The following is a 12,526-nucleotide window of genomic DNA, read 5'->3' as shown; positions in this document are numbered from 1 at the left end:
TTCTAAACCATAGCAACAATGCTTGTTCCCACAAAATCCCCTGTCAGATTGATCTGAATTGATTTTTCACACTGCACATATAGATGTTTGTACATGCTTGAGATGCAATGCCTTAGGCAAGCTACTGTATCACGTCACTCCTTAGAGTTGATCTACTGTATTGTTTGGCAATGACTGTGATGGTTGTACTAAGAGGTGGAATTCATATTGAAATTGTTTGCCTTATTTTTTTCCTTTTGGGTCTTTTAGGGCACTCTTACCATAATTCCACACTAGCTCGCACAGCTGAATTTGCCTTCTTTATAATCCCATATAAAACCATTATTGTATTTTGAATAGATTCCCTCATTTACTCTTCTCTTAATGGACAGCAATTGACTTGCTTTTCTAATGTTAATCAAACAAATGACTACTTGTTGTCAGTGTGGGCAGTTGTTATTACAGGATACACTTATGTATGTATGTGCATGTGTGTGTGGCTGTGGGTGGAGTACTTAGAAATGAATCATTCCACATCATATCCTTCAATGTATTTTTTGATCATGTCCAGGTTTCCAAGTAGGTGACGTTGGGGTATTAAGCAGGTACTTAGTTAAAATTAACTGGGTAAAAACCTATTACCTGATAATTGCATCTTATTTACACCCACTGTCAGATTCACTGACTCAAGCACCAATGGTACTGAATTTGTTGAGGTTCAAGTACCAGAAAATGCCCCTTATTACCACTTAGTTACCATATAGTTTATTTGTAAATACTGGGTAAATACAGTAGCAGCTGAAACAGGGCTGTAAAATAAAAGGTTACCAACATATTAATCAGTTTGGTCAAAAACTGTCTACATTCTGTAAGAGAACTAGAAGAACATTGATCACCAGATCCTTTCTCCCGTCCTGCCAGGCCAGATCCTCTTTAGAAGCACTAACAACATGCAGCCCCCGGCTCGGCCTGATCTATCTGTTTCATTATTGATAGGCTTATTGACCTGTTTGTCTCTTCTTACCGATGAGACAAACTTCTTACTGACTCTCGTCCTGTGTGTTCTGGCTGCAATGTGAGGAATCTAAATCCATCCAGCCACATCATTCTCTCTCCTCCATGTATGGTTTGAATGTCACCATTCCATGTCACCTTACACTATTTGAACATCCCAGGATCCTATTGAATCCGATGCTGTGCTATCTTGTTCCTGTTGTGTATATTGTTTCTCTATTGCAATATGTCTGTTGTAATTGTCAGTGAACACGCTATGCAATTTGTTTTTAGTGCTCGTAGAAGGATACATTGAAGAATACACTGAAATATGTTTACAATAATGATAATCGATTACATTTAGGTCCTCAAATAACTTTACAATGTATAGGCAGGGTGAACTCACCTCAACCACCACCAATGGCATACCTTATCATCATAGCTTTGAAATGTCATACATTGACCATGAGTACCACGTTAAATTGTTGACCGTGGCAATATTTGATAGTTGCCATGGACAAAATGTGTGTGTTCTATCATCTGCCTTCATGCGTTTGCAGAGAACCATGCTATATCTGTAAGAGGACAGATGGCCATCCCTGTTGGTGTGTGATTCTCCACAGCTACTCCAAGTTAATACACTCCCCAGCATATGGACCTGCTGCATCACCGGCACAGGGGTAGGGGACTGGCAGAAGTCCCTCAGGAGTACACGCTGACAGGATAGGGACCCACACTCTGTGAGAGGTGTCCAAACTACCATGCATCCACCGGAAACTCAGAGGACCCAAAGCCCTTACGAGGCATATTTCACTTACATAAATGTTCTTACGCCCCAGGGGATAAACCTGTAGGTTAGACCCTGCCAAGTTCTATCAAACGCAGCCAGTGATTGGGTTTCACTTCTAAAAAAACTGTGGTAGTGCAATCTGTCGTTGAGCGATAGAATATGGAAACACAGTTTATCCCTCATTTGTTGAACTGGCTGGGAGTCTGTTTAATTTATCATTCATTATAATTTGGAAAATAAAAGCTAAAAGCTTTGTCTTTGTTTCATTACCCTTCAGATTTGCTGTCATTCAGTTAATGGACCCACAGGATTAATGGGCTTATGAGTATGAATGAATATTATGAGGAATAGGACCTTACTGCTGGATTGTGGCATATCTATAGTTAAACTACTTCCATCAATGTTGAACTGAATCTTTGGATCATTTCGATTGCTCTGTGAATTTGAGAATCGGCCGATTTTCGAGTAACCTCCTGCGATCTACAACCAGAGAGGCATATGCATATTAATGGTCTTTGCTTCCCATCATGTGTGCCCATCCTGTGAGTTTTGAGCTCGGGAATAAGCTGCACTATCTATACAGTATACCTAGCTTGGTGCTGCCACCCTGTGGTATAAAGGGATACCTGTAGTTCGGTGCTTGCTGTCAGAGATAAATGTTTTGCAACTACTGGACATCAACACCCTCAATTACTTCCAGGGTTCATACTTACGCATAGTGATGTATCTACTGTATACTCAGGTGAAGAAAACAAAGTGTCATGCCCAGATTGTGACTCAACAAAGACATTTCTTAATTGAGATTTTTATTTGGAAAAATGAGGTCTCAAAAATTCAAGAGAGGGTACAGTTGGATAACAAGTGCACACATTTTGAAGTAGAGTTTATGGACTATCATATACATAATTTGTTATAATGCTTACACAATGCATTTGACATTGCAGTAGCTCCACTCAAGCACAAGGGAATCCATATTCACCTTGTTAACTGGTTCAAGTAATACACACACTGACATTTCAATTAATGTTAGTCCTAAACAGTGATCTAGAACAAAAGAAGCCAGAGGAGCCAACAGACCCCTCTACACCGTTAAGACCAAAAAAGCAAGCTGAGATGTTTTAACATTGGAGGTTAAACAGTGAGGTTCAAACATCTAACACAAGACAATTCATGTAACAAAAAAACATCACTGGGCCTGTGCATTATTGGCCTTTAAATAAATCAAAAATACACAAAACATGTTTTAAAAGGAGTTTAACACTGTTGAGCAAAAGATACCTTATGGCAAATGAGAACATAACAAAAGCACAGTTCAGCAAAACAACAACACATGAAATTGTTAAAACTGTCAGGATTATCATCAAAGGAAAATAAAATGAATACAGCAGATTTGCAATAAATCCCATCAAATTAGGCACAACTTTTAATGTACAGGATACAAATCAATCACTTCAAACTTATCCTTAAATGTTTCCTTCCAGTTGAATCTCAGATCCCAATGTGTACTTGACTACCATGTCTCTTCCTAGGTCACTAAACAATTACACTAACTGCACACATTTTGTTTCAAAACACCTTAAATGTATGAACTACTCCAATCTTTAAAAGCCTACAGGCAAACATAGATGTGAGAGGTAAAACAAGAGGGTGAACCCATCTTTCATGACCTTGAGAACTTATATAGAAAGATTATATACAACATTAGGGCTGCAGTCCATTGGCAATGTATATTGGTGAACGTTAAGTTAGTTGGCTCAGTTACACAAGTTCATAAATATTCCTACCTGATTAACTAATTGACTATCTAAAATCTAATTTCTAAAATACGATCCCGGCATTAAGGGCATCTTCAATTGATCTGAAAAAAAAACAGACATCTGAAAAACTACATCACACAACAGGTCCAATGCATACCTTTCTACAACGTCTCACTGCAGTTCATATGAGAGAAACTTCCTGAATAATGCATTCGACAGCAATGGGCACAGAGTCCCACACATCACTGTTAGCTAGCTCTGATCTAGAACCAAGTTCATTACAACACTACTGTTAGAGACTGAAAGAGGCTTGTGAGGAAGGTGGATTTGCTTGATCAAATAATAAGTTGCTCAGAGAAATGTTAAGGTACTGTAATCATCATTCCTATGAGAAAACAAGCTGTGTGTATGGCAACTGGGCGCATGCAGGAATATCTCGTGACATGGTTGGGATCAACTGTGTTAGCCATCAAGAATTCGGAACTCAAATCAAGGCTGGGCATTACCATAGAGGTACACCTATTCATCCTATCATACATAAGATCCGGATCCTCAACGTTGACCTATTGCAAAATCGGAACTCTGTGAAGAGGGCTTAGCACAAAAAGAGGTTGCAGCACTATCTAGGTGATGGGTTGGTTAGTCCAGTGCCCAGGTCTGCATCTCTCAGTGCTTTGTCCAGTTCGGTGTGAGCTCCTCTTCCTCCTAATATATGATTGTGGTCCATGTTGCCTGAGTGTCTCTAGATGTGCATGATTCTACCAAGTACCAGTGTATCTGTCGTTGTCTTCTACGGTATTGTGTTCTGTACATGGGCAAAACTATAGGAAAGCACTTGGATTAGCTCTGGGGTCTTTCTGGTTCCTGTAGCGCACTGCCAGCCATACTCCAAGAATCTGGAAGAGATGGAATGCACAAGTCAGACATGATGGTGGTCATAAAACCGCTTAGCTATAGACTTGCAGCTAGACCTAGGTCAAATACATAGGTCAAATACTTTTAAGGCAAATTATGGTAAATTAAGGCAAATACTAGTATTTGAGGAGTGCTTGATGTTTGGAGTTTGCACTTTTGGGACCAAATTGTACCAGGCAAACAAAATCAAGCAACGATCCAAGTATTTGAAGGCATTTTCCATATACTGTATGCTTTTGATTCAGGTCTTCTTCCAGTCCAGACACCCACCTCTGTGAAGCTGAAGAAGAGCCCAACCCCTCCCAGGATTTTCAGGGCCGCAGTAGCATGCTGCAGCATCAATTCCCCACAGGTGTGGAAGCAGTTATCACTGTCTTTGCATGGCTGCAGGGAAACACATAGACAACCTCTCAGTCTCCATAGTGTGTATTCAATCAGCTTTGCTGGTATTATGATATATTCTGATAAAGACAGAGAGTGGGCTGCTTTTAATCCAAGCTGACAAAGCCCGGTGGAAATTATACTTATCTGACTGTTAGTAGTATGACACTGCCACATGTAGATCAGTAATAATCTGTGCTAGAAACCAAGCTAATCTTGAAGCCATCTTGGTGTTTAGGTAAGAATCTGGAAATGCTAGACTAGCCTGCAATTTCCTTTTTTTGTCATACTTTCTGGAAACAAATGATAACAAATCCTTACAGCAGGGCAGCTTATCCAGTCGTTGTCAAACTGTGCCTTGCTGAGGGTAGTGTTGAGCAGGCCGCAGCAGTTCAGCTGTGTCTCCAGGTCTCCCTTGGTCTTGTTGCTCATGATCCCCCAGGTGGAGTTCAACAGCTTCTCCTGTAGAGGGAGAACAGTGGTGAAGAGAGGGGAGAGGACAAACACAACAAGACACCATAGACTAGAAGAGAGATACCCAGAATCACAAATTGGGATTGGGAGAGGGCAAATATAGGCGATCATAAAGACAGACTGATCAGAGAGCGAGGGGCAAGACAGGAGTGAGTCAACTGTAAAAGTGATACAGTACTGAACTAGAGATGCTAACCTGCTGTCCACGGTTCATCGCCAGGCAGGAGCATGAAACTCCAAATTGGAAGAGGAACACCAAGAAGAGTACGACCATGTACTGAGGAGGCAAAAGGTCAAGGAAACAACATAATGTAGCCTATCAACACTGCCAAGAAAACATTAAAAAGGGGCAATCTGGGATTGGTACATAATTTTTTTTTTTTACTTTTAAATGAATTATATAATAATATATAGCCATTGATTCTTGAAGGATATAACTTGTAATTGCCTCATGAGCTTAGTTCAAATGTCTTACCCCATCAGAACCCAAAATATAAGATGGTTTTACTCCATTATTTATAAACCATGTAATTGTAAACAAACACTGTATAGCTTTAAAACATGGTTAACACTAGCATTTGATCTAATGGATGGTCAGTCCTTGCATCCATAGCTCCATCTATGAAACCGAGTGGTTAAATTTCTCCAGGCCCCATCCCTCAGCTGTGGGTGGGTAGACCGCTTTGTTGATGTTTGAATCCCGGATTGCCCCTTTAAAACTAGATCCAATTCGGCACCCAAAACATGGAAGAATATCCAGTACACCAAAGAGAGAAGGGCTGTCTGAACTGTCATGAACACACGATTCCCCTGAACCATGTCAGGAGATTGTAACCGAACATAAAGGATACAAAGAAGAGCAAGACTTGGTGGTGGTGGATAGCCCCGATGAATCCGACGATGGCTATGAGCAGCAGGAAGACTCCCACCGCGATGACCCCGCCAATGATGTGGATGCTAGACACGATGCCAAACTCCTTCCCCCATGCTGCCACCCCTATCAGCAGCAGCCCTACCAGCTGAGAGCAGTGGGAACAAGGCAGAGGTAAGCAAAGTTAGGAGAGAGCCTCAACAACACAGCAAAGCACATACCAGGCATAAGGAACCACTGTCTCAAAATACAACACAGAGGAGGCAGTGAGAGGACGAGGACGTCATGTGAAGGGTGGCTAACTAGATAAGGGCTGCGGCATCTAAGAAGAACAATAACACACATATCTAGCTTTAATCTCAGAGTTAAACTGGTAGCTACTAGCTAGCTGAGAAGTATGCACTACTAGGTCCAGCCAGCACACTTGACAGAAGATCTTTTACAGTTGAACCTCTGAATCACCATGGACCTTTTGAACATGTGTCCATGGTGTTTCAGAGGTCGAGAGAGATAACAACCTGGTATGGGAGAGCACATACTAGCTTTGCTATCTATTGTTGGCTAGTCATGCAGTATTGACTAAGCTAGCTAAACTGTCTCCCTGCGTATCACAAACAAACTGTTGGATTGTTCTAGACATCACCCGTACATGCTGGTGAACTGACAGTTAATTGACAACGTTAGCTTGTTGGATAAAAAGCTAAATTGTTAGTTCAGCTAGGGTCCTTTAATTAACAACTGGCTAGCAAGCTAGCTTAGCTAAATAGCTAGCTAGATAGCTAGCTAAAATGATCCATTTTGTACTCACCATGTAGACCACATTCAAGGAACAAAGAGCATTTTTAGAGCAGGTAAATCCGCCACAGACCATATTCGACTATTAAATGACGTAAGTATATACACAGTTTGACACTGAGAGCTTGTTTTCTAGTCAGTATTTCACAGACTAGCTGGACACAGTTGTTTTTGGTCTGGTGACAGCGGCGCAGTTCAGAGAGGGAATGTACCTACTGACGTACGCGAAAGACATGACGTCACCAGGTCTGCTGCTAAGCTTCTTCTGGTAAATAAAATTAAAATACAATTATTTGTCTCTGTCACGTGTACCATTTCAACCATTAATGAGAATGTTGTTCAGAGGACATATGGACAATTAATCTTAAAAAAAAAAAAAAAAAGATATTCTATTGCAGCTAGTCACTCATTAGGATTATGCAATATTGTGTATGTGTGTTGTGTGTGTGTGTGTGTGTGTGTGTGTGAGAGAGAGAGAGAGAGAGAGAGAGAGAGAGAGAGAGAGATAATCTATATCAGGCAGTGTTTGCATGTCAATGCATACCACATGTTTTGCTAAAAGCTGTGTTTAGCTCCAGATGCAATCATTAGTGATAAAGTGATATGTTCACATTATGAACACAAACACACAGATCTCTAAACATCAACATTTATGCACTGCACATTGGGACATTATCAGTGGTTAGTATAGACTCTTCTGACAGGGCGAGCACATATAGTCAAAATTATGGTTTGAAATAAGGAAGTGCGTTCAAAGCAGCCAGAGGAAACTGAAACACGTTGCAGTTAGAGTTAGAGTTTTGCCGTCTTGCGGTTTAAAATATAATAGTACATTTCTCTTGGACTATTTTCTCTGTTTAACGGTTCATTTGGGGAAGAAAAGGCGAGAAGATCAAATGGGCTGCAGCAAGTGTTATATTTGCCTAGTTTATTACAATCTGTATTTCTCAAAATGAATAGTAACAACAAATTGGGATGTTCAAGTGCAATAAGAGCCGAGGTCAGGCGGCATGAATCCGTTCAACATACATTTAACAGACTCTTCAAGCAGTTTGAGAGGGTTGGTGATCAACAGCTGCGTTCTGGCCTGAAGGTTTACCTGCATAGTATTCAAGGTACTGTAAGCTTTCCTCTCAGCACAGTAGGTGCACTGTGTTTACACCAAATCAGACTTGTCTGAGCATTCAAACATGTCATTCTTTGTGTTTTATGTTAGAAAACAGCTTTTTTGTGCACAAACTGAACTAATAAGCCTGGTTAGCCTGTGTGAATTCTTCACTTGTTCAAAGAAAATGTGCAAACTTACACGTGTACGGTACATTTTATTTAATTATTTTAAATTCTGGTTGCAGGATTAAATCCGTTGAGATACATCATCTCGTTGTGTACAAACCTCGTACATAAAGGTCAGAAGATTTGTATTTAGGTCAAGAGAAGTGCACTGACGTAGTTTCATTGCATGCATTGAAATCAATATCTCTTCCCCTATTTCATTCTTTATTTAATTTATTTCTTTGAGCAATAAAGGTAGAAACGATTTCAATAGTGTGTCGTCACTCCTTGTATGTGACTTTTGCCACTTGTAAATGTACCCTTCAAGGTGATACACTATTTCAGAGGTGAGCACTGGGAGGAAACATGTGACTACGTGATAAGATCTAGTTCTTGGCTTCCTGTTCGTTTGTCTGAGGTGAAGAGTTGTTTACGTAGCTACATCGCTTCCTCTTAGTTCAGCACCATTCAGATTTTCATTCCAAGTGTGAAATCACCTCTGGAAGCTGAAAGTGAAGCCATGCTTGCATTCTATTCAGTCAGCACAACACTGTCTGGAAACCATGGTTCCCATCACCATCCCATCACCATGGCAGCAGGATTGAACACGCTGCACTGGCCTACAGTACTTCCTGTCTGCCACTCTGCTGCTGCTATTGCCCTCAAAACCACTTCCTCTCAGACGAACACAGCCTTCAGCTCTTCATGCAAATGTGGCTTTACGTCACTTTCTTCAACCTCCCTCCCACCTTTTTTTGGTTTCTCTCTCACCTTAACACAAATCATTATGCCTTCAGTTCTCCTTCATTTAGTTCTCTCTGGTTTTCTAAATATATGAGGTTGTATATTAACCAAATAAGTATATAATACAGGTATCGAAAATTATTGAGGGAGGGAGGGAGCCAGATGTGAGCTGGTCACTGCAGGGTTACTGGCATCATATCCAGTTGCCCACCACTGCTGTTGTGCCCTTGAGCAAGGCACTTAACCCCTAACTGCTCCAGGGGTGCTGGAATATGGCTGACCCTGTGCCCAGAGCTCTATTCTCCCTTGGGGGTGTGCACGTGTGTTGTCTCAGAGGGGGGGGTATGCAGTGCGTGTGTGTTGTTCCGGGGGGGGGGGGGGGTTTGCAAATTACCACATTCCAACAATTGATGAGAATTGATTGCATGGCCAATAAACAGTCTTTGTCTTTGTATCAATGTATCAATTAGTGAAAGACAGCTTGTCACTCTGATTGTGCTCTGAAATGAAGGTCATTTAAAAGTTGTTGACCACTGTGTGTTGAGTCTTTGATCAACAATTCTTTCTAGGAAGTGCCAGATTTTGACATGGCCTCAGAGACATTCCCCCATATCAAAACATTTCATCAGATTTTTGTATGATTAAGTTTGGCTTGGCAAAGCTCAAAGACAGGATCAAAGACAGTGTCCAGTATGAGCTCTGCATCTCTCAGTGTGGTGCACTGGTAGTAGAGAGAGGCTTTTCTGTGTGGAATTAAAGTGAGTACCCTCATAGAAAAAAGGCTCTACCCAGAACCAAAAAAGTGTTCTTCGGCTGAACTCTTTTTGGTTCTTTGTAGAAGGCCGTTTTGCATTCATGTAGAACCCTGTGGAACCCTCTCTGTTCCCCTTAGAAATGTTGAACCAAAAAGGGTTCTTCAAAGAGTTCTTTTTTTCTAAAAAGTGTGGAATATGGTTTACAGCCCCAGCGCCAAGAAACAGTGGGGGAAAAAACAGTGTGGAGAGAAGGAGTGATGCTACAGGGACCGAATTAATCCATCTGAATGAAGATCTGTCTCAAAGCAGTCCTGTTCAGTGCAGCGTGCCAAGTGAGTGGGAGATTGAGGGAAGATATATGAAAGAGGACAAGGGATGGAGGGATGGCTCAGAGCGAGGAAGAAATGAAAAATCACCCAGCATGACCACTGCTCTCTGTCAGTGTCCATCTGACAGTGTGTGTGTGTGTGTGTGTGTGTGTGTGTGTGTGTGTGTGTGTGTGTGTGTGTGTGTGTGTGTGTGTGTGTGTGTGTGTGTGTGGAGCAAGCAGGCAAGTAAGAGAGCGGGGAGAGAGACACCATGTGTTTGATAATCTTTGCTTGAGGGCAACCTGATTCTTCAGTTTATCAAATCTGTGGGTGTCTATATCAGATTAATTCGATTCAGCAAGAAACAGCACAGCATGATGTGTACTAAACCTCAGAAGCACCCATACAATCGTACATGCTTGTACACATGAGTGCATAGTAATTGATCACACTAAAAATGGTATTTCATGTGGTTATAGCAGTAAACATGGTTTTGTTTTCTGAAAATGTCCTGGTTTCTGCTTGGATGTTCACGTGGATTGTAATTGTGAATCAACCTGCTCTCCAAAAATACAATTTGTGCATGTGGTCGTTTTTAACAGTAGCATTCAGTGCTCTTCATCTGTGTTGGAGGCTGTGATGTGCCTGTTGTTCCCAGGTTGGGTTTTCCCCCTTGAGCTAAATGCTGTCAGTGTCTTTTGTATTCAGTGCGAGTGTTTATTGCCATCCTGGTGAGAGGGAGGGGAGGGGGAGGGGGGGGCAAGTGGGGTGAGTGAGCAGTCAGAAGTATTAGGATGTCAACCAGAAGAGACAGAAAAGGTATTCTATGTGGAGATTCATTCTACCCACAATACAAGCCTCACATACTCGACATATTAACCACAAATGTACATTGGTAATAACAATGAAAACCATGGAATCTATATTTTACTATCTGAAATGAGATGTGTTATTCATCTGATCTGGATGTTTTGTTGTTATATTTCGATACATGTAATGTGTGGAGTGTTGTCCTATTGATGTCCAATATGTTCTCATCCTCTCTCACCCCGGTACTATCCATGCTGTGAGCCAGAGCTTACCCTCTTCTGCTAATGAACACATACTGTAGCAGGCAATAGGCAACAGATCAATACATTCACAGGAGATCTCAATCTCTCTCTCTTTCTCTTACACACACACACACACACACACACACACACACACACACACACACACACACACACACACACACACACACACACACGCACACAATTAAGATACAGAGAGATTAGGGAGGTGCGGGGAGCAGTAGAGGGGGAGGACAGTTGTTGTACCAGTAGAGCCAGAAAGATCCTAACACCTTAGTAATCAGCCAGCTCAGCATCTTGATGTAACAAGGGGAATGCTCTGAGAACCAGGATGTTGACTGACTGGGGCAGATAGCGACAGAGCTGCTGGAGCTGCAGCAGTGGTCTAAGGACAGACAAGGGAAAAGAGAAAAAGAACCCTCTCTCTTTCTCTCTTCCTCTCCATGCACCCTCTTTCTATTTCCCTGTCACTCTTGATTAGCCTTGCTCTTACCTCCTCTCTTCTGTCTTTCATCTCCCTCTTTCTCTCTCTCTCTCTCTCTCTCTCTCTCTGTCACTGATCTTTTCTCCCCTGGTCTCCCCCTGGTTGACCAGGTTTAGCTTGTGTTTACCACCAGCCTTGTCCTCCGCGCCTCATCGCCTCTCCCTTTTACAGCAGAGAGCGCGCGCGAGAGAGAGAGGGAGATGGGGAGTGAGAGGGGGCGAGCGAGCAGTAAAGAGCAGGGACTGTGCACAGTCTGCCTTGTGAGTCAGGCAGAGAGAGGGGGAGAGGGAGAGAGAGAGAGAGAGAGAGAGGGGGAGGGAGTCGAATAGTAGAGAAGCAGGGTTTTCCTGCTCAGTATGGTTTGGCATTCACACAAGGAGGGGCATCGAGAGGCGGGGATTGAGGAGATTCCTGGCCGGCCGTGCGACTGGTTTTGCACTGGTTTTGAGCCTGTGTGTTTCTATCTGAGCGATTCGGAGTCGGAAGCTTTCAGACAGCGGGGGCTTGCAGCCTCACACACACACCGCCAGGCTCTGTTCTGTTGACTCGTCAATGCCTGCTGACACGCTTGGAGGATACAGGGACTGTGAGAGGCGTGATGGCTGGAGGGACGCTCTGTGACTCGGTCATGCGTTTCCCAGATATCTGCCTCGTCTCAGATTCGATTGGCTTTTGCTCCTGATCCACGCCCGACCTCCTCACTGTTCTCTGTGTCAGTGCGACCTCTCTCTGAGGAGGAGCTCCTGTCTATAGGACTCAACACATGCGTAGCTGAGGATGAAGACCCATGATAGGGAAGACATAGGTCTATATTGAGTCATTCTATACATAGAAGATTTTTTGCAACCTGGGAATATTGTTCTTTGGATTTTTTGGACATTCTTGACGGTTGCTGTGTGATAACTTTCTGTCTTGAAGAAGAAATGATGTTGTTTTGA

General features: G+C 42.3%; 1 protein-coding gene across 1 annotated transcript; it reads right to left on the bottom strand.

Annotated features, from left to right (window-relative positions):
• Positions 1-2,559: 2,559 nt before the first annotated feature.
• Positions 2,560-7,135, bottom strand: LOC310807846 (tetraspanin-31-like). Its single transcript, XM_083674463.1, has 6 exons — positions 6,969-7,135; positions 6,141-6,308; positions 5,486-5,566; positions 5,137-5,277; positions 4,705-4,818; positions 2,560-4,415 (listed from the first exon to the last, which is right to left on the bottom strand). The coding sequence occupies exons 1-6, from the start codon at positions 7,029-7,031 to the stop codon at positions 4,341-4,343; spliced, it is 642 nt and encodes a 213-aa protein (XP_083530589.1). The 5' UTR covers positions 7,032-7,135; the 3' UTR covers positions 2,560-4,340.
• Between the last annotated feature and the right edge of the window lie 5,391 nt (positions 7,136-12,526).

This window comes from Argentina silus, assembly GCF_951799395.1.
Source record: "Argentina silus genome assembly, chromosome: 8".
Classification (NCBI taxonomy): domain Eukaryota; kingdom Metazoa; phylum Chordata; class Actinopteri; order Argentiniformes; family Argentinidae; genus Argentina; species Argentina silus.
The sequence above is the reverse complement of the archived record's forward strand: the minus strand, read 5'-3'. Positions and strand labels throughout refer to the sequence as shown.